This window comes from Acinonyx jubatus, chromosome B1 (genome assembly GCF_027475565.1).
Source record: "Acinonyx jubatus isolate Ajub_Pintada_27869175 chromosome B1, VMU_Ajub_asm_v1.0, whole genome shotgun sequence".
In the NCBI taxonomy this organism is placed as follows: Eukaryota; Metazoa; Chordata; class Mammalia; order Carnivora; family Felidae; genus Acinonyx; species Acinonyx jubatus.
The window spans coordinates 162115664-162138785 of record NC_069382.1 but is presented as its reverse complement, the minus strand read 5'-3'; the positions used below and the strand labels follow the sequence as shown (position 1 = coordinate 162138785).

Genomic DNA, 23122 nt, shown 5'->3' with positions numbered 1-23122 from the left:
CCCAAGTTTTATCAGGGCTCATCGTGCTTCAGAGAGGGCTACCTGACACATCGAGGTCAAGGAGACTTTCATAGCTTGTAAGTTTCTACTGTGAACAGTTCCTATCTTATTCTCGGAAACTGATAGCTATAAAATTACTCTGTATTTTTTATTGACCCTACTAGATAACTTGACTTTCTTCCAAGATCTTGAACATGCAACAACTTTGATATTTTGTTAGGGTTTTCTCCTCTTAGTTGAGAAGAAGATTAGAAGTCTGTCAAGGCCGGGACTTACTGTTCTCCCTTGCTGAGCTTTTGGAAATGTTGGTTGAAACTGACTGTAACTATATTAAATCTGTAGAAAGAATTGATCCTGCAGGCCTCACCACCAACTTCTGTTTGTGCAGGTTGTCAAGTCACTGGTCATAGCCTTGGTCTATACAGTCAAAGACGATGGGCTTGCTGGTAACAGGAGTGGTACCTAATAAACTGTTCACTCTTAATTTCAACTTCACATTTTGAAATAAACTGATTTAGCATAGAGTAGTGGTTCCCAAAGTATGGTTCAGGACCAGCAGCATCAAGACTACCTGGAAATGTGTTAGACATGCAAATACTTGAACCCCCACCCCAGACCTGTGGAGTCAGAAAGTCAGGGTTGTGGTTCAGGACACTCTGATGCATGCTGGAGTTTGACAGCCACAAACAGAGCATCTTGACATGACTATACATAGGAATGTTTTTCTCTTTCAGGCAAGTGAGCTTATGTGTGTAATTCCAGTTGTTTGTTGGGTGGTGATGACCTCAGAAAGTTTTAAATGCTAACTGGGCCCCAAGGAATTCATTACTGCATATTTACCTTTGGTAATCTGCCTTGCTACAAACTTTTCATTAAGCATTCATTAAGGGAAACAGGGTTTTTGAGAACTGTTTGCTTTCAAGTACATTTGTATTCAAGAAGGAGCATAGTGCAATATGTTATTTTAGGTACGCTCTGTTATGAGGGATTTTTGTTTTTAATATCTTCTAGAAAAAATGCTATAATTAGAAATAATATAGTTTTAAATGATAATATTTGACTTTAAATTTTCTACAGAAGTAGTATTGTATAGTTGGAAAGGCATGACTTTGGAGTTAAAATTGCATGCCTTGAGTTATTATAAACCCTTCTTTGACTTTTTGTTTCTTACTTTGAAAAATAGAAGTCATAAATGACACTGGGAAATGTATTTCATAAAGAGTAGCCAAGATAGAAATGTTAGTACTTATTTTATAAGCAATGCTTGGTTTACATTTCTTTCTTTCTTTCTTTCTTTCTTTCTTTCTTTCTTTCTTTCTTTCTTTCTGGGACAGCATGAGTGACTGTGAGCAGGGGAGAGGGGCAGAGGGAGAGAGAGAGAGAGAGAGAGAGAGAGAGAGAGAGAGAGAATCTTAAACAGACTCCATGCTTAGCACAGAGCCCGATGTGGGGCTCGATCCCAGGACCCTGGGATCACGACCTGAGCCGAAATCAAGAGTCGGATGCTCAACCGACTGAGCCACCCAGGCATCCCTATATTTCTTTATTGCTAATCTTAATTGGTTTTGTGCATAATGATCTCTTGTAGATTTTAGAACTTTATTGGTTTTTTCAGCTTCTGTGACTGAATGGAATATTGGATCATGTAGCATCACGCAGACCTAATGCTTAGGGCAACATTAGACGTTTGTAGCTATTAATTATAAATTCTCCCTTCAAAAACTTTATTTAAAAAATTATAAATCAATACATCTTCATTGTGCCAAAGATAAGAAAGAAGAGTTCATCTTCTATTCCCTTTGTATTCTCACTATCGATAACCGATAGTCATAGCCCTGTGTAAATAATTCTATACTTTTATCCATGTTCTTGCAAATGTATGTGAACATACACACAGTTTGTGTTATTAAGTGAAGCAAACCAAGGCCAGGCCAATTGTGGATTCAACAGTGCATTAAGAAATACAAGCTAGATCTGTGGAGTTGCGGTACACTAAGATAGCCCTTGATTCTCTAATCAAGGCTTGATCATCTAATCCGTAGACCCTCGTGTGCTGATGTGGCCCTTCTTCCAGCCTAAGAATTTGAAAAGGCAGTGGACTTCTGTTCCAGCATCTTGTGAACTGGCAGGCTCCACATTCCTCACAGCCGACAGTACTACTAAACGGTCTTGTCTTCCTGAGGAACTAAGGAGGTGACAAGAGCTGCACCGGCTTATGTGCATCCTACATCTATGTATACCTTTGCCTATTTTGGTAGGTGGTAACTAAAGTGAAACTTCAACTGTGCCCACGTTGTTATTCTTACCATTTTTGAATCCAGATCAGTCATTTTGGTCTGTACTTCATTCATGTTTATTAATTTTTGGTTTTGATCATTTCTATTTGCAGGTCTCCATTATTTCCTTTTTTTTTCCCTAACTATACATAATAGTCATTCGTTCAGGTCAATGGATGGATATACATAATTTTAAATAAATGTGTAATATTCTGTAATGTGGATGTGTCCTAGTGTATGTATCGGCTCTTCCATAATTGAAGGACTCTCATGATATTTCCAAAACTGTTACTACAAAAACCAAACAAAAAAACCCCCAAAACTACAGTATACATTCTTGTACATATACCTATACCTATAGGTGAGGCTCCCCAAAATGGAATTGCTGTGTCAATAGTTACATGTATTTTCTTTTTTTTTTTTTTAATTTTTTTTTGATGTTTTTATTTATTTTTGAGACAGAGAGAGACAGAGCATGAGCAGGGGAGGGGCAGAGAGAGAGGCAGACACAGAATCCGAAGCAGGCTCCAGGCTCCAAGCTGTCAGCACGGAGCCCGACGTGGGGCTTGAACTCCCAAACCGTGAGATCATGAAGTGATCTGAAGTCGGACGCCCAGCCGACTGAGCCACCCAGGTGCCCCAGTTACATGTATTTTCAATTTTACTAGATATTGTTAAATTTTTTTTTTTTTGGTGGAGGGGAGATTTTAAGCAATTCATTTCCCATTGCCAGAGGATTTGTTTCCCGTATCCTCACCAGCACTGACTACAAGAGAACTTTCCTAAGCAAGAGAGAAGTTAACAATTTTGCCCAGCTAACAATAAGTGTTCTGAATTTTCTTCCAGTAAATTTACTATAATTTTTACATTTAAGTTTTAATCTACCTAGAGATTTTTTAAATCAAAAATTTATTAAAATATTTTGAAATAAAAATGTATTTTTAAATGAGGTATAAAGGATTTTAGCTTTCTGGCTTTCAAGATGGATAACCATTTATTCAGGTATGTTAAATCATCATTTTCCCACTGATTTGAAATCCCACAATTGGGATATTTGCCATATGTTATCTTTCTGTTTATACAAGGATCTACTTTTGGGCCCTCTGCGCTAATTTTGTCTTGCCATTATAACAACCACAATTTAGTGGCTTAGTCCATGCCACTCATAAACGCTAGTTTATGAGTATAGTTCTGTTGATGAAAAGTCCAGGTATGGTGAGACTTGGTTCTTTGCTCAGGTTCTCAACGGCTGAAATTAGGATGTCATCGAGGCTGAGTTCTTAACTGAAAACCCAGGAAGAATCTACTTCCAACTTTACTCAGGTTGTTGGCAGACCTTGGTTCTTTGCAGTAGTAGGACCTATGTCTCCATTTTCTTGCTGGCCGTCACTGGAAGGCTGCTCTCAACCCCTAGAGACAACCAGCAGCCATCCTTTTGCATTGTATTTAATTTGCTAGATTTTTATGAGTTTTTCCATCAATATTCCTAAGTAAAAGTGGTTTATAATTTTTTGTGGCAATTATAAAAAAGTTTGCACATGTTTTTAATATGTATAGATATTTATATTATGGTGATAAATGGTTATTCGCAGTGAAACTTTTTTATTTTTATTTTTTTTACCATATAATTGCCTTGCTGTGAAGGAGTGTTGCAAGTTGGGTGTATGTAGCATTTGGTTCATGTTAATCTCATACCAAGTCCTTCTCTCCCAGTATTCACGTGTGTTAAGAATCTTGACCTTTAGGGGGTGCCTGGGTGGCTCAGTTGGTTAAGTGGCTGATGACTTCTGCTGAGGCTCAGGTCATGATCTCCGGGTTGGTGGATTTGAGCCTCCTGTGGGGCTCTGTGCTGACAGCTCAGAGCCTGGAGCCTGATTCAGATTCTGTGTCTCCCTCTCTCTCTCCTCTCCCTCCCCCACTCATACTCTACCTCTCTGTCTCTAAAAAATAAATAAACATTAAAAAAAAAAGCATCTTGACCTTTAGGATCTATGATCATATTAATTAATTTTTAAATTCTAGATAAAATGCTAATGTCCGTTAGTGAAAGCAAAGTGTCCAGAGTCAGGTGTTTTTTGACATTGCATATTTGGGTAATGTTGGGCTTCAAGTTTCCATGCTTAGCCTGGGAACATGCAGGCCTTTTCATATAGTTAATCTTTAATGGTATTTTTCCATCACTAACCAGCAGCAAGTTTGTTGTAACCCAAATTTTCACAAGTAGTAGTTTACTCCTGAAGTAAAAATGATGTTAGGCATGGAGACTTTAATAAAACCTAGGTAAATGTTGTTTTTTTTTTTTCCTTTTAAACGAAATACTAAATCTCCCTACCTTTAGGGACAGTTGCTCACTCACAAGTCAAGTATCTAGATCTGAAAATTCTTTCTGTTTCTAAGTGATGATAATTGAACTTTTAGCCTTTGGTTCTGTGTGTGTGTGTGTGTGTGTGTGTGTGTGTGTGTGTGTGTGTTTAATTTTGCTGTTAATTCTGAAGGCAGTGTTTCAATCAGTGGCAGAGTAGTAGGTCAAATAAAGCATGGGACCATTTTATGTATTAGCAGAACACCATGACAAATCAACTCTCTTTGGAGTGGGCTAAATCTTGGAATGATGAATGATGTTTTGAAAAATCGTAAAAATGCTTCATAGCACGTTGTTCTTTAGAGTTTTGTCTACTAGGTTACTCTGTTTACCCCTGGGAACAGCTGAGAAGAAGGTATTGCTATCCTCACATGGTTGGTTGCCTGGCAAACTCTCCAATTAAATGAAATGCAAAGTTGCTAAAGCTGAGTGTGAGTTATATACAGTTTAAGAAATTAAATATAGATCAATAATTGGGTATAGTTGTTAATGTCAACACTGTGCATATAAATTCTCAATATTTATGAATAAATGCTATAATTGAGAGAACATTTGCCAGATAATCACTACATTTTTTTGCTTTACTTAGCTCTTAATTATGGTTCACACACCACTGTAAGGGCTTTACGTATATTAACTCACTTAATCCTCACAACAACCCTTTGATCAAGGTTAGCTGGCAAGTGAAGGTGCCAGGAATTGATGTCAGCGTCTGGCTTTGGAGTCTATGCTCTTAATCACTACTATACTGCTTACTGGTCTTATAAAGCCAGTAGGAAAGAAAACGATGATTTTCTGCAAGAGTCTTTCAGGCTTGGAGAAGCAGATTCCTTCTATTAATAAAGGTAGAAGGAATGCAGTCACAAACTGACTGCTTCTGTTTTCTCAAACTTAAATCTTATTACTCCTGCTTCTAATGGAAGGAAAGCCAGGCTGAACCATGAAAGAGGAAATGGGGTGTTTCGTCTTCTTTCCCCATACTTCCTCGTTTCTATAAAATTCAATGATCAACAGTCATTTGTTGATCATCTAACTTTGGCCAAGCATTAGACTCTGTTGTGGAGTCTGGAAACAATTAGATGTGTTGCCTGACTTTGAAGAAAGAAGCTACCTGCTGCACCCTGAAACAAGTGGGGTGAATGAGCCAGGCTCAGCATTGTAATGGGAGCAGAGCAGGGAATGCCTTACTGTATCTCCTGTGTGGACCCTCCTCAGTTTCCCCCACTCCACGGTCAAACTAAAACAGTCAAAAGGATGAATAGGGGCTGGTGCAGTGAGTGGATGAAATGATTGACCAGCCCTCCAGAAAGAGCAGCATTTGCAGAGATACGAGGTATAACCTGTGCTTTGCAACCTCCCTGATAAGTCATTTGGGTACTAGATTCCACATTCAGGGCTCCATTCTAGATTCTTTTAATCAGGATGTCCAGGGAAGGGGCCTAGGGAACTGTTATGACAGAAGCTTGGGAAACACCAGACAAGTGGAATACAGTTTGTTTGTGAACATAGTTTGAATTTCGGATAGAATGGTTGAGGATGAGATCGGGTGGTGTGGGGGTCATTTTATGTCATGCCTGTATTTTGTTAATGTTTGTTCTTCTATATGTATCCTACTTAGTGCTGGTTACTTGTCACGTATCTACAGGTGTATTGGACTGAGCATTTACTTAGAGTTGGACAACTTTATTTAATTTGAAAAGCAATACATTGAAAGATTGGATCTCAGCCCAATTTACAGGGTTTACAACCTTGATTCTGTATAACCTGAGAAATAGCCAAAGTGGAGAGTGAGAGTGGGGAATAGAATGAACAATGTTTGTCAACAGTGTGCCCCATGATTCTTCATGGTGTCTCATTTTTTTCATTGGCAAGCTGAGGTGCAGAGGTTAATTACATAGGTCACATACCTAATAAGTTATACAACTGATATATGAGCTGGAGTCTATAGAGCAGGAAGAATTTGATTTGTCAAAAAGTGGTAAACATTGTGCTCATTCACTCAATTAAAATAGGTGAACCAGAAAATGCAGGGTTAGGGTCAGGGGTTATAGTAAAAAGGCTTCTGACAGTTGTTATCATGTGAAAATATGTGCCCAATATTCTGTTGTTGTTTTTTTTTTTTTTTGATTTAAGAGAAACTAAATATCAGTATTTTATGTGAATTTATATCTATTTGCAAAGGTTGGTCCTGTATCAGAAAACAAATTCTAATAATGTGTTTACTGGCACCATGATACAAGATACATCACTGGGTAGAATTTTGCTTAAAGGCCACTGGTTTGTGGCCTCTAGATTAAATAATCTCTAAAGTCTAAGCTTTAAAATACTATGATTCATGCTGATTCTTAATGAGGTATGACTTACTCTGATTTGCTTTCCTTTTGATATCTTAAGTTTTGCTGTAGATTTATGTGAACTATTATTAATAACAACCTTCTTTAAGCAGTAATGTATTTTTAGCTTTGCTGGGATAGATAAAGAAAGATTAAAAGGCTACCTTCTCCTGGCCATGATAGGAAGTGTTGCCATCCCTGAACATTCTAGTTCGGCTGCTGCTTTCCCCTGCCTTTCTGCCATAACAGAAAGTAGGTATGTTCACTTCCATGTATACTTTGGACCCATTGTGGAGCCACATTCAATCATTGTCTTTCCAAAGTGTGTATAGCAACATACTAGTTAATCTCAAGACCAATTCAGTGCATCTTGACCAGTATTAAAATGGGAGAGAGACCAAACGAGAGCGAAAATAGAGTAGAATAGAACATGCGTTGCAAGTAATAAGGATAAGAATTGTTTTATAACTTCTGTTTCAGCTGTGTTTGTATTTGTGTGTGTGGAGGTTCTAGGTTACATCACAGAACGTATTTCTCACCAGTCTGACAGTTGGCAAATTTTGAAAATGCTCGAGCTAGAATGTCTAAGTAGATCCTTGGTCATTCCTGCTCGATATAAAGTGGTTTAAATTCTAAACTGGAAATTTGAAAGGATATTAACCACATCTTAATTACCTCTGCATCTGGTCTTTTTGCAATCTCGCGAAGACGCTATTAGTGTCTCTGTCTTGTGTAGATCAGTCCTTTGATCCAGTATTCACTCTTCAGGAGAGAATGGCAGTGCTGAGGGGAAGGCATTACAAGATGAGTCACCTGGCCTTGGAGAGAAGGACAGAGATTCAATGGCTGAGGAGGATGCTGGGGAGGGCAATAGGTAGCCCCAATTCAGTCCTTACTAAAATTCCCTGGGATTGAGAACGGGGGAAGGGGAAACACAATACATGAGTAAATAGAGCCCCTAATGAAAGTGTTCTCATACCATTTATACCTTCAGTGGTTGGGTCATATGTTTGTTTGATATGGAAAAAATTGTAAATTTTACTATCCTTCCTGTTCTTTAAGACTTTCCAGAAGTTTATGAGGAGTGTTTCAGTGGGTGTCTGTTTGTTTTGCCAGATCACCTACACCTCCTGGATCTCAGCGCGTTTTGGACATGACTGAGTGTCTTCAGTGGGCCAGGTATCGCTGGCAGCGGCTGATGGGCAGCACACGCAGGGACGACGAGGAGAGGCCGTACAACTATTCCTCTCTGCTCGCCTGTGGGAATGTGTCTTCTCACGTTCCCAAACTGGCAGCAAAGCACCGCGTTGTTGTCCCCCACCTTCGGCCCTTCAAGGATGAGTATGAAAAGTTCTCTGGTACCTACGTCAATAACCGAATACGAACAACAAAGTACACACTTCTAAATTTTGTGCCAAGAAACTTATTTGAACAATTTCACAGGTACTTTTATTCTCTTTTGAAAAAGAAGATCTTACGTTCTTTGTCATTCTGGTTGATACAAGAATTTTCATTTCTATAACGTAGGTTACCTAAGCCTGCGACTTGGGACATTTCCTTTGATGACTCTGGTAGAGTCTGTTGTGAAAAGATAACCCCTCACGTTTACACAGCGCTTTACAATTGGTAAAATGCTTTCTCTTGACCAGGGAAGATACTGTTGTGTTCATATTCTAGATTAGGAAACAAAGTTCGATGCTGGGGTTTACCCATGGTCATGCCAGTGATAAGGAGCAGACCAGGAGCCATAGCTCTGAGTCTTTTCACACTTGCTTCCATGTTCTTTCCATTAGACCAAGCTGCATTTTATTTTCGCTTTTTCTTACTTGATTATAGGGGGAAATAGAGCTCTGAAGCAAATGCAGATATAAGATGTTACTAGGTGAAGCAACGGCATAGTTCAGTTTAATATGTATTTATTGAAGCTCTCCTGTGAGTTTAGGCATTGAAGGAAATGTCTAAATGGTGCTCCTTTCCTAATGGAGTTTGCCATTCAGCCGAGGAAACGGGAGGTGTATACAATGAAAAGACACAGTGGATGTGATGAGTGTTATAAAGTCCTACCAAGTAGGATGGAAGCCTCAAAATGAGCAATAGTAGAACAATAGAAGAGGAAATGGCGTTGTAATTTAATTATGGAGAGCGGGTGAGATTTTCAAGGCAAAGGTGTTGGCAAAGCACATTTCAGATGCAGGAAGGAATAGGAGTAAAAGCAGAAAGGCAGTAGCATAGATTTAACTGAGGCCTGGAATGTGGACCCTTCTGCCTGACACCCTTAGAAGCAAATAAAGGCAGAGAGAACATTTAGGAAGATTCCGTATATACTCTGGTGAGTGGTAAGACTGAGTTTAGAAAAATGCGGGAATGAAAAGAATGATCTATTACAGATATTATGGGTTAGATACGGAGAATTAAGTAAAAAGATGGTGTGAACATTTTGATCTGAGTTAGCCAGAAGGATTAGGAGAAGACAGGAATGAAAAGAAAGTTGGTTTGATTATTTTGTTTTTATAAATGTTGAGTTTGAGATGCTAATGTGTGAATAGAGAGATTCTCAGCATTCATTATTCATTCTACACATATTCATTTTCATTATTCACTCTACTTCGGTTCCACATGCATTTATTGAACGGTGGGTATGTTTACAGTATAGATGTGAATTTGTTGAATAATGGCTTTAAATGCTATGGGTGAGTCTGTCTTTTATGAAGTTCATAATCTAGTACACTTGATGGAGCTAGAATCTGGAACTTGAACAGAGTCCAGGGCCAGTGTTGTAAGTTTGGATGCAGTCCACATGGAAACAATAGAAGCCAAAAAAGTAGCAAAAAGAGTTAAGAAAGAAATTTTCAGAGCAGAAGGAGTTAGAGGCGAGGAAGGGAGAAATGTGGGGGAATTATTTTGAGAAGTTTAATGGTTAATGGAGAAAATTCATGGTAAAAACTCAAGGGGCTATGCAGGATTGAGATTTTAAGGAAATGAGCCACTTGAATTTACCTTAGGGACCAGTGGAGAAGTATTTGAATATGTAAAATAAAGGAGTGGAGGAAGTTCTTGAAAAAGTGAATAGCCGAAGAGCTGAGATAGAAGGGTAGGTCTCCAGGGGAAAAAAAACCCTCTCGGGCTTCTCTGTTTATTTTGAGCCTTGTTTGAATCTAATGTTCGGACTTGCAAAGTAACTTCTGAAGGCTAGAGAATTGGAGTTTTAAAAAATTTATTTCTACTATGTGTTAAACACTGAATTTCCTCTAAATTTCTAGAGCCTTTCAAATGAAAATAGTGTCTTCTGTTATGCTTTATATCATGTTTTACACAACCCAAGACTATCCTGCTCCAATATTCACTATTATGTATTTAATAAAAAATACCTCCTATTTATTGAAGTAATGCCCTGAGCTGGATGTCTGCGGGAGTGACACATTGCTCGGATCCGTCAGGTTGTGCTAGTTATCTATTTCGTAGCATCGAAAATGAAACAGTAGAAATTCGTTGGAAGGCACCCTGTGGTATTGTTGCCCCTCTTGCTTTAAACTTGTATGTGATTTGTTAACACCTGCTTGTATGTGTTTGGATTTGCAGAGCTGCCAATTTATATTTCCTGTTTCTAGCTGTCTTGAACTGGGTGCCTTTGGTCGAAGCCTTCCAAAAGGAAATTACGATGCTGCCTTTGGTGGTGGTCCTTACGATTATCGCAATTAAAGATGGTTTGGAAGATTACCGAAAATACAAGATTGACAAACAGATCAATAATTTAGTAACTAAAGTTTATAGTAGGTAAGTGGAACAGGAGCTGTGCTAGGGAATACCCATGTCTTAGAAATGTGCAGAATGTTACTTTTTTCTCCCTTAGATGTGATTGGGACCCTTTTTGGTGATGGTGGTGGTGGTGATGTTTTCAGCTAATATTTGTTGAAGACCTGCAGTGAGTTTAGTTCAGGTGTCATAGCAGAACCAAAATGTGTAAGGTGGTCCTGATTTAGGATGGTCTGATTTAGGATCCTTTGACTTTACTGTGATACAAGGCAGTATGCATTCAGATTTCAAATTTAGACAGTTTCCCTGGGTGAGTGATGCGGTAAGATACTTTCATGATGCTGGACAGTAGCAGGGAGCCTCAGTTCCCAGTCAGCCCTGTGATCAGGGGGGTACATAATTATTTTGTACCCATACAACATTCTGTTTTTCACTTTCAGTACAGTACTCAATAAATTATGTGAGATATTCAACACTTCATTATATTTTAGTATATGTGCTGCCGAAGCGAGCACTAACACTTCATTATAAAATAGGCTTTGTGTTAGATGATTTTGCCCAACTATAGGCTCATAGGTAAGCATTCTGAGCACTTTTAAGGTAGGCTAAGTTAAACTATGATGTTCTGTAGGCTAGGGGTATTAACATGCATTTTCAACCTACAGTATTTTCAACTTGCAATAGGTTTTTTGGGATGTAACCCTTTCATAAGTCAAGGAAGAGCTATAAAAGTTATTGTCAACCCAGGAGTTGATAAAGCAAAAGCTTCTATAACTTATTATAAGTGGAATTGAAAGCATTAAACTTCAAACCATAAGAAAGAAAGCAAGCAGATAGTTTTTAATACTGGATGTTATAATTTGGGATTAAGAAGAGGATGGAATAAGAAAAATATGAATGGATATGAAAAACAAGATGGGATATGGAAGAAAACACCAGAAGTACCTGTTGAGGAAAGGAATACTGAAAAAGGGGAAGAGTGGGTTTTTTTTGTTTTTTTTTTTAAAGATTTTATTTTTAAGTAATCTGTATAGCCAACGTGGGGCTCAAAATCACAACTCTGAAATCAAGAGTTGCATGCTCTACTGAATGAGTTAGCCAGGCACCCCAAGAGTGTTCTTTTTTGTACACAAAACTAGAGGCTTATAAAACTCTTCCCACTGCAGCAGCAAAAGGTATTCATAATAGGTCTTTTCAGAAGCATATATACTCTGTTGGAGACGTGTATCTCCAGTATTTAGTAAACTGAAAGACTGTGTAGCTAAGAATAAAGTCTGTAAAGATGAGTTTTGAACTGTGCTGTATGTTGTAAATCTACATCTACAAATTATACCTACGATACTGGTATCCAGAGATAACTATAACACGGCTGTATATTCCTTTAAGTCCTGTGCTCATTGTGTACATGTGTTTTACAAAATTAAGATTGTGTTGCATATATTTTTACCCTAGTTGTTTTAGCCTAATACTGTACCACAAACATTTCCCATGTCTTTGTGAAGATGAAATTTTCCTATTTCATACTTTTATGAAAATGAATTACAAAGTTTATAATACTCTCTGGCATTATGTTTCATGAGAAATGTATCTACTTTTTATTTTAAAATGCTCTTTTTTTAATTTTTTAACGTTTGTTTATTTGAGAGAGAGAGACAGCATGAGCAGGGGGAGGGCCAGAGAGAAGGGGACGGAGGATCCAAAGCAGGCTCTGTACTGTCAGCACAGAGCCCAATGTGGGGCTTGAACTCATGAACTGTGAGATCATGACCTGAGCCAAAGCCAGACACTTAATTGAGCCACCCAGGTGCCCTTGTATCTACTTTTTAAAAAGTCATCTTTAGGGGTGCCTGGGTGGCTGAGTCGGTTAAGTGTCTGACTCTTGATTTTGGCTCTGGCCATGATCTCCTGGTTCATAAGATCGAGCCCCATGTCAGGCTCTGCACTGACAGTGCAGAACCTGCTTGGGATTCTCTCTCTCCCTCTTTGTTTTCCTCTCTCCCTCTCATGTGTACATGCTCACTCTCTCTCTTGAAAATAGAATAAATAAACTTTAAAAAGTCATCACTAGAACAGATTTGTGAAATTCTGAATCTAATATGTTAATAGCTTTACAAACAAGTTTATAATGTTATTTATTTATTCATTCATTCATTCATTCTCGGGTAGGAGTGTTCTGAGGAAATGGAGTATATTAACTTGGCCTGAGGTAACCCACTAAAGGAGCCATGATGAGAAATGAAGAGAGGGAGTGTTAGGCCTACTGTGAAGGGACTTTACCACCAGGCCACTGCTTGGACATTGTACTAGCCAGGGTTGTCCAGAGAAATAGAACAAATAGGAATGAGATTTATTATAAGGAATTGGCTCCTGTGATAAAAGAGGCCAAGAAACCCCAGCATCCACAAGTTGGAGTTTCTGGAAAGCCAGCAGCGCACTATGGAGGCCTGAGAGCCAGAGAATTGATGGTGTAGATTACAGTGCAAGTCTGAAGGCCTGAGAACTGAGGTCAGACTATCAGTGTCCCAGCTCAAGCATCAGAAAGGCAGATAGTAAATTCAACCTTTCTCTGCCTTTTTGTTCTCAAGGGATTGAGTGAGGGCCATCTGCTTTACTCAGTTCACCAATTCAAATGCTATTTTTCCCAGAAACACTCTCACAGACACACCCAGAAGTAGTGTTCAACCAGTTTCTGGGCATCCCTAGTGAAGTTGACATGTAAAATTAACCATCAGAGATGTTTTCCTTTAGTGGCAGAGAATTCATCTCTCTCTTTTTTAAGTTTTTATTTAAATTCCAGTTAACATACAGTGTAATATTAGTTTTAGGTATACAATATAACGATTCAATAATTCCATAGATCACCTGGTGCTCAGCACAACACGTACCCTCCTTAACCCTCATCAACTATTTAACCCATCCCCCTACCTACCTTCCTTCAGGGGTAACCATCATTTCTCTATAGTTAAGAGTCTGTTTCTTGGCTTGCCTGCTTCTCTCTTTCCCCCACCCCCTTTTGAGCAGAGAAGGAATGGGTGAAAGCTATGCTTTAGGAATATTGGTCTACTCAAGTCCTGGGAATAGCCTCTCCTAATAGAGTAGATCTGCCTCTGCAAATCATTCCAGAGCACTGCTGGGAGTAGATGCAAAGTACAGGAAGGGGTGCATACAGAGGCACTGTGAAGAAGAACCCAGTTGAATTTGGTGAACTTTTGTGATTTTTGAGCAGAAGTACCACTGATAGAAGTAGGGAGCATTACATTCACCTTAGGGGTAGGATGAGCTGGAAATGAGAGCAAGACAGGCATCCAAGTGGAAATGCCCCCCAGGCAAACAGGAACATAGTGCAGAAGTTCTGGAAGGAAGGAAAAGCTATGATAAGAAATGACAAAGTCATCAGTCTGTGTAGAGATGATTTTGAAGTGAGGAGTTGGACTTAAAGCCCTAAGAGAAAACAGATGAAGAGCTGAAAGGCTGAGCTTTGAGCCCAGAGGTAGGCAAGCACTTCTCAGCCCCTTGAGCAGACTTTCCAGGTTCCTTTGGGCAGATGTTGCCACTCCTTCTTCTGACATCTCAGAGCATTTGGTACATTTCTTGGATTGACGTTAATGTTCTTATGTAGACTCTAAGTTTTTAGATTGTAATTCTAAATTTGTCAGACTAGAGATTCTGTTCTAGTTACCAAGTCTGAATAAGAGACATGTAGGTTCAAAAGTCTAGTTTTATAATAAAAAGCAGTACATTTTGAACAAATTTTAGGCTCTTTCGGCTGACCAAAAGTTCAACCAGATGACATAATTTTTGTTGTTGTTGTTTAGTTTCGGGAGAAAAAGAACTCAAAGACTTGTCCTCATGGAATTGTCTTTAATTTTATGTGAGCCACAGAGGAAATAGTTAGGCTGCTCTGATAAAGTGATACTTAAGCTAAAACCTGTGGGATTCTGAATTGCGTTCGTTATTAGAATTCTCCAGTGACTTTCTCAATATTAGTTTTAAAGATCTAGAAACAAAACAAAACAAATAACTTTTTTTTTCTCCTTTGTAAGATGATGTGACTTGTACTTAGATAAGGGAAAATTTGGTCTGTGTTTTTTTTTCTTATACTCTTGTCTATTTAAAGCGAACCAGGAAAAACTGTTGTATTGTGTAGAAAACTGAGAATAACAGTAAAAGCTCATGGTTTTTATTTTAAAGTCATGAGTGTTTTACTAAAACATTGGTATGAATCATTTGATGGTATTTGAGTCTTTATCATATGCCAAGGATAGACAGGTGGTGTTGATACAACCTTACCCTTAAAAACTAACTGCAAGAAACAGTATTTTAGAATGATTATATGATGAGCAATGAATCGAGATTTTGACCAATTTTAAGATTACCCAGAGTACCAAATTTAGCAAATAGGAAGAATGCTTCTTATAAGTATTTTTTAAATACAAGTTATTGTATATAAATAATTACTGACTTTTAGTGGTAGTTTAAAGTTGATAACATGTGTTTGTTTGCTTTTCTTTAAAAAAAAATTTTTTTTTAATGTTTGTTTATTTTTGAAAGAGGGAGACAGAGAGCAAGCAAGGAAGGGGCAGAGAGAGAGGGAGACACAGAATTCAAAGCAGGCTCCAGGCTCTGAGCTGTCAACACAGAGCCTGATGTGGGGCTTGAACTCATGAACTATGAGACCATGACCTGGGCTGAAGTTGGATGCGCAACTGACTGAGCCACCAGGCACCCCTGTTTGCTTTTCTAACTTGTTCTAAATAAACTGTAATTCTGATTTTCTCAGTTAGTAGCTGGATTACTTTAGGCACACTCCATAAGCTAGCGGAACCCCAGTTCCCTTCATTAGGAATCTAATAGTAATAAAACAGTAAGCAATAAACTCAGCCCTTTCTAAGTCCTAAGTAAAGGTTCGCCATTATGATCATTTTTGTAGGCTAGTAATAACTACTAGCTACAGTTGTCACATTATTAAGTCATTTAATCAACATCTGAGAACTCCTTAGGACACTGTTTTGTAAATATTAAAATTGCCTAGTGGGAGACCTGGTATGATTTTTTTCTAAGGTGTCCTTTTGGACATAGTCCACATCTATTTTAGATAATTTGCATACAAATTTAAAGATAAGATGCAGTATTCTATTTAATTGTTTATAGTCAATCCCAAGATGCCATTTTGTGATTGCATTTCAAAGTAGAATTAGGTAATTTTCTTTTTGTCTATTATTTTATGTAATTTTATTTTGTTTGGTGTTGCAGAAGAAATACTGCTTACCTTTTCCCCCCTCCCCTCACATTGTTCTTGGAACAAATTATAAGGATATAAAGAAATAAAAGTAGGCTCTAAGATCATGCCTTGTTGATTTAAACATGCTAACAACTTAAATTCCCATGAAATACAAAGGCATCACTTTAGAGAACAAATTATTCCTCAGCAAAATTAAGGTGAAGGTGGGAGCCATTAAATTGTACAAGCTTCTGGAAGAAGCATATTAACATTTTTGTGCAGATAATTTGATTCTTGTTTGTAATATGTGGTCTTTCACATGGTGCTTGTCTTTGGGCAAGTATCTTGGGAAATAACAAACACTAATATAGAAATTAAACATTTAAACTTTATTATACCTCAAGTTGGAATTAGCTATTATGGAAAACCTAACTTTCTTAAGATTGCCTTTAAAATAGCAGCCGTGTATAAGGTATTAAGATTTGTTTCAAGAGAATAGAAGTGTGTCAAAAACAAAACTACTGAAACCCAAGTGTTCAGGTGCCCAAGCTAGACCCCTGGAAATTGCCCCGGAGTCTCCCCCATTTCAGCTAGTCAGCAGCAGTCCTGAGGACCCGCTCTCTAGTGATTTCTTCTGACTTGAGCCTACGGTGTGCTTTGAGAAATCTGCCACCAGATTATCTCGGCTTGGTCTCCAGGAACCACCCAATAGTGACCATCACAAATTGCAGGGCCACGGAGCTGTTGGTGGTAAAATCTGTTGTGATCCTGTGGAAGACTGTGCAATCTGAGGAGCTGCCTGACTGCTTATTTTCTTACATCACAATTAAAAATGCTATCATGAAGATGGCAGCATAGGAGGATGCTGGGCTCACCGCGTCCTGCTGATCGCTTAGATTCCACCCACATCTTCCTAAATTACCCAGAAAACCGCCAGAAGACTAGCAGAATGGACTCTCCGGAGCCAAGCGTAGACAAGAGGCCCATGGAGGAGGGTCTGCCTCCCTCCCGGTGCTACAGGGCCCCTCCCGCAAGGGATCACCGACAGCAAAGCAAGCTAAGCCTGCCCCTCCTGCCCTTGTGCACCTTGCAGATCCACCCCAGCTAATATGCCAGATCCCCAGCACCACAAGCCTGGCAGTGTGCAAGTAGCCCAGACAGGGGCCACACCACTCCACAGTGAGTCCTGCCCCTGGGAGAGGAGAAGGTAAGGTACACACCAGTCTGACGATGGCCCCAGCAGTGGGCTGGGGGCAGACATCAAGTCTGACTGCGGCCCTGCCCACCAACACAAGTTACTTTGGACAGTACAGGGGAAGTGCCCTGCTGTTTGGAGCCACCTCAGAGACTACCCAAAATGACGAAATGAAAGAGCTCTCCTCAAAAGAAACTCCAGAAAGTACGACAACTAACAAATTGATCAAAAACAATTCAAGCAATATAACAGAACCAGAATTTAGACTAATAGTCATAAAATTAATCACTGGGCTTGAAAAAAGTATGGAGGACAGCAGAGAATCTATTGCTACAGAGATCAAGGGACTAAGGAACAGTCAGGAGGAGCTAAAAATGCTATAAATGAGGTGCAAAATAAAATGGAGGCGACCACAGCTCTTATTGAAGAGGCAGAGGAGAGAATAGGTGAATTAGAAGATAAAATTATGGAAAAAGAGGAAGCTGAGAAAAAGAGATAAAAAAAATTCAGGAGTATGAGGAGAGAATTAGAGAACTAAGTGATGCAATCAAATGGAACAACACCCATATAATAGGAATTCCAGAAGAGGAAGAGAGAGAGAAAGGGGCTGAAGGTGTAGTTGAACAAGTCATAGTTGAGAACTTCCCTGATCTGGGGAAGGAAAAAGGCATTGAAATCCAAGAGGCACAGAGAACTCCTTTCAGACGTAACTTGAATCGATCTTCTGCACAATATATCATAGTGAAACTGGCAAAATATAAGGATAAAGAGAAAATTCTGAAAGCAGCTAGGGTTAAACAGACTCTAACCTACAAAGGGAGACCCATAAGACTAGTGGCAGACCTATCTACTGAAACTTGGCAGGCCAGAAAGGAATGGCAGGAATTCTTCAATGTGATGCACAGAAAAAATATGCAGCCAAGAATCCTTTATCCAGCAACTTTGTCACTCAGAATAGAAGGAGAGATAAAGGTCTTCCCAAACAAACAAAAACTGAAGGAATTTATCACCACTAAACCAGCCCTACAAGAGATCCTAAGGGGGATCCTGTGAGACAAAGTACCAGAGACATCACTACAAGCATGAAACCTACAGACATCACAATGACTCTAAACTCATATCTTTCAATAATAACACTGAATGTAAATGTACTAAATGCGCCAACCAAAAGACACAGGGTATCAGAATGGATAAAAACAAGACCCATCTGTTTGCTGTTTACAAGAGACTCATTTTAGACCTGAGGACACCTTCAGATTAAAAGTGAGGGGATGGAGAACTATCTATCATGCTACTGGAAGTCAAAAGAAAGCTGGAGTAGCCATACTTATATCAGACATACTAGACTTTAAATTAAAGGCTGTAACAAGAGATAGAGAAGGGCATTATATAATAATTACAGGGACTACCCATTAGGAAGAGCTAACAATTGTAAATGTCTATGTGCCGAATACGGGAGCCCCCAAATATATAAAACAATCACAAACATAAGCAACCTTATTGATAAGAATGTGGTAATTGCAGGGTACTTTAATACCCCACTTACAACAATGGATAGATCATCTAGACACAGGATCAATAAAAAAACAAGGGCCCTGTTGGGATGAGCACTGGGTGTTGTATGGAAACCAATTTGACAATAAATTTCATATATTGAAGAAAAAAAAAAAACAAAAAAAAAAAAACAAGGGCCCTGAATGATACATTGGATCAGATGGACTTGACAGATCTATTTAGAACTCTGCATCCCAAAGCAACAGAATATACTTTCTTCTCGAGTGCACATGGAACATTCTCAAAGATAGGTCACATACTGGGTCACAAAAGAGCTCTTTATAAGTATAACAGAATTGAGATCATACCATGCACACTTTCAGACCACAATGCCATGAAACTTGAAATCAACCATAGGAAAAAGTCTGGAAAACCTCCAAAAGCATGGAGGTTAAAGAACACCCTACTAAAGAATGAATGGGTCAACCAGGCAATTAGAGAAGAAATTAAAAAATATATGGAAACAAATGAAAATGAAAATACAACAATCCAAATGCTTTGGGATGCAACGAAGGCAGTCCTGAGAGGAAATACACTGCAATCCAGGCCTATCTCAAGAAGCAAGAAAAATCCCAAATACAAAATCTAACAGCACACCTAAAGGAAATAGAAGCAGAGCAGCAAATACACCCTAAACCCAGCAGAAGAAGAGAAATAATAAAGACCAGAGCAGAAATAAACAATATAGAATCTAAAAAAACTGTAGAACAGATCAACGAAACCAAGAGTTGGTTTTTTGAAAAAATAAACAAAATTGATAAACCTCTAGCCAGGCTTCTCAAAAAGAAAAGGGAGATGGCCCAAATAGATAACATCATGAATGAAAATGGAATTATTGCAGCCAATCCCTCAGAAATATAAGCAATTATCAGGGAATACTATGAAAAATTATATGCCAACAAACTGGACAACCTGGAAGAAATGGACAAATTCCTAAACACCCACACCCTTCCAAAACTCAATCAGGAGGAAATAGAAAGCTTGAACAGACCCATAACCAGCGAAGAAATTGAATCAGTCATCAAAAATCTCCCAACAAATAAGAGTCCAGGACCAGATGGCTTCCCAGGGGAGTTCTACCAGACGTTTAAAGCAGAGATAATACCTATCCTTCTCAAGCTGTTCCAAGAAATAGAAAGGGAAGGAAAACTTCCAGACTCATTCTATGAAGCCAGCATTACTTTGATTTCTAAACCAGACAGAGACCCAGCAAAAAAAGAGAACTACAGGCCAATATCCCTGATGAATATGGATGCAAAAATTCTCAATAAGATATTAGCAAATCGCATTCAACAGCATGTAAAAAGAATTATTCACCATGATCAAGTGGGATTCATTCCTGGGCTTCAGGGCTGGTTCAACATTGGCAAATCAATCAATGTGATACATCACATTAATAAAAGAGAAGATAAGAACCATAGGATCCTGTCAATTGATGCAGAAAAAGCTTTTGACAAAATTCAGCATCCTTTCTTAATACAAACCCTCAAGAACGTCGGGATAGAAGGAACCTACTTAAACATCATAAAAGCCATTTATGAAAGGCCCACAGCTAATATCATCCTCAATGGGGAAAAACTGAGAGCTTTCCCCCTGAGATCAGGAACACGACAGGGATGCCCACTCTCACCGCTGTTGTTTAACATAGTGTTGGAAGTGCTAGCATCAGCAATCAGACAACAAAAGGAAATCAAAGGCATCAAAATTGTCAAAGATGAAGTTAAGCTTTCACTTTTTGCAGATGACATGATATTATACGTGGAAAACCTGATAGACTCCACCAAAAGTCTGCTAGAACTGATACATGAATTCAGCAAAGTCGCAGGATACAAAATCAATGTACAGAAATCAGTTGCATTCTTATACACTAATAATGAAGCAACAGAAAGACAAATAAGGAAACTGATCCCATTCACAATTGCACCAAGAAGCATAAAATACCTAGGAATAAATCTAACCAAAGATGTAAAAGATCTGTATGCTGAAAACTATAGAAAGCTTATGAAGGAAATTGAAGAAGATATAAAGAAATGGGAAAACATTCCATGCTCATGGGTTGGAAGAATAAATATTGTTAAAATGTCAATACTATCCAAAGCTATCTACACATTCGATGCAATCCCAATCAAAATTGCACCAGCATTCTTCTTGAAGCTAGAACAAGCAATCCTAAAATTTGTATGGAACCACAAAAGATCCTGAATAGCCAAAGTAATATTGAAGAAGAAGACCAAAGCAGGAGGCATCACAATCCCAGACTTCAGCCTCTACTACAAAGCTGTAATCATCAAGACAGCATGGTATTGGCACAAAAACAGACACATAGACCAGTGGAATAGAATAGAGGCTCCAGAATTGGACCCACAAAAGTATGGCCACCTAATCTTTGACAAAGCAGGAAAGAATATCCAATGGAAAAAAGTCTCTTTAACAAATGGTGCTGTGAGAACTGGACAGCAACATGCAGAAGAATGAAACTAGACCACTTTCTCACACCATTCACAAAAATAAACTCAAAATGGATAAAGGACCTGAATGTGAGACAGGAAACCATCAAAACCCTAGAGGAGAAAGCAGGAAAAAACCTTTCTGACCTCAGCCACAGCAATTTCTTACTTGACACATCCCCAAAGGCAAGGGAATTAAAAGCAAAAATGAACTATTGGGACCTCATAAAGATAGAAGCTTCTGCACTGCAAAGGAAACAATCAACAAAACTAAAAGGCAACCAATGGAATGGGAAAAGATACTTGCAAATGACACATCGGACAAAGGGCTAGTGTCCAAAATCTATGAAGAACTCACCAAACTCCACACCCGAAAAGCAAATAATCCAGTGAAGAAATGGGCAGAAAACATGAATAGACACTTCTCTAACGAAGACATCCAGATGGCCAAGAGGCACATGAAAAGATGCTCAACGTCGTTCCTCATCAGGGAAATAGAAATCAAAACCACACTCAGATACCACCTCATGCCAGTCAGAGTGGCTAAAATGAACAAATCAAGAGATGATAGATCCTGGAGAGGATGTGGAGAAACGGGAACCCTCTTGCACTGTTGGTGGGAATGCAAACTGGTGCAGCCACTCTGGAAAACAGTGTGGAGTTTCCTCAAAAAATAGATCTACCCTATGACCCAGCAATAGCACTGCTAGGAATTTACCCTAGGGATACAGGAGTGCTGAGGCATAGGGGCACTTGTACCCCAATGTTTATAGCAGCACTTTCAACAATGACCAAATTATGGAAAGAGCCTAGATGTCTATCAACTGACGAATGGATAAAGAAATTGTGGTTTATGTACACAATGGAATACTACGTGGCAATGAGAAAGAATGAAATATGGCTCTTGTAGCAACGTGGATGGAACTGGAGAGTGTTATGCTAAGTGAAATAAGTCATACAGAGAAAGACAGAGACCATATGTTTTCACTCCTATGTGGATCCTGAGAAACTTAAGACCATGGGGGAGGGGAAGGAAAAAAAAAAAGGGAGGGAGCCAAACCATAAGAGACTCTTAAAAGCTGAGAATAATCTGAGGGTTGGTGGGAGGTGGGAGGGGGGGGAGGGTGGGTGATGGGCACTGATTGAGGAGGGCACCTGTTGGGATGAGCACTGGGTGTTGTATGGAAACCAATTCGACAATAAATTTCATAGTAAAAAAATAAAAAAATAAAAATATCATGAAAAAAACCTAATCACTCAACAAATTTGAATGCCTACTCATTGTAAGCAATGAGAGATTTAGAGATTTAAACAAAAAATGGAAAAAAAGGTAAATACAATACCTTTCTTCCAGGAACCTACATTATTTTCTGATTTTGACAAATCACTGTGTTGGGGCAAATGGGTGGCTCAGTCAGTTAAGTATCCAACTTCGGCTCAGATCATGGTCCCATGGTTTGCGAGTTCAAGCCCCACATCAGGCTCTCTGCTGTCAGCACAGAGCCTGCTTTGGATCCTCTGTCTCCCTCTCTCTCTGCCCCTCCCCTGCATGCTCTCTCTCTCCCTCAAAAATAAATAAGCATTAAAAAATATATAATAAGAATCACTGTGTTGATTTTAGGAGTTTCAAAATAGTAATGTTAACATTTTAGGATTATCTCATAAATTCATAGGATTGCAGCAGTCTTAAAATGAGACTAAATATCAGTGACCTTCTAAAGTAATTAATCTTTTGTGTGATATTTTCTAAAGTGATGGTTCTTGAAATTCACTTTCTAAACCATTTTTTATTTGGCAGTCCTCAGTAAGTGACTATATATTTGGAGTGAAGTCTCCTTCTTGAGAGGTGGGCCCTGGACCTATGGACCTTGTTTTAAGTCCCAGGACAAGTTTAGGAGCTGGGGGACCTTGAGAAGGTTACTTAACTTACCAAAACCAGTTTTTTCTAATTTGTAAAAGGTAGGGTAGGGGGCAGGGATTG

The 23122-nt window shown here is 38.8% G+C and overlaps 1 protein-coding gene across 5 annotated transcripts in view; it reads left to right on the top strand.

The window, feature by feature from the left end:
* Window positions 1-23122, top strand: part of ATP10D (ATPase phospholipid transporting 10D (putative)) — a 106845-nt gene that overhangs the window by 19507 nt on the left and 64216 nt on the right. For 3 of the 5 annotated variants that reach the window (XM_053217392.1, XM_053217391.1, XM_015072315.3), the window contains exons 2-3: window positions 8088-8414; window positions 10551-10745. In XM_053217392.1, coding sequence (XP_053073367.1) covers window positions 8125-8414; window positions 10551-10745 — 485 coding nt within the window. In that variant the 5' untranslated portion in view covers window positions 8088-8124. Of the gene's footprint in view, window positions 1-8087; window positions 8415-8498; window positions 8598-10550; window positions 10746-23122 lie in introns of those variants that run through there. The other 2 variants (XM_053217393.1, XM_027056345.2) reach the window with 2 other exon arrangements.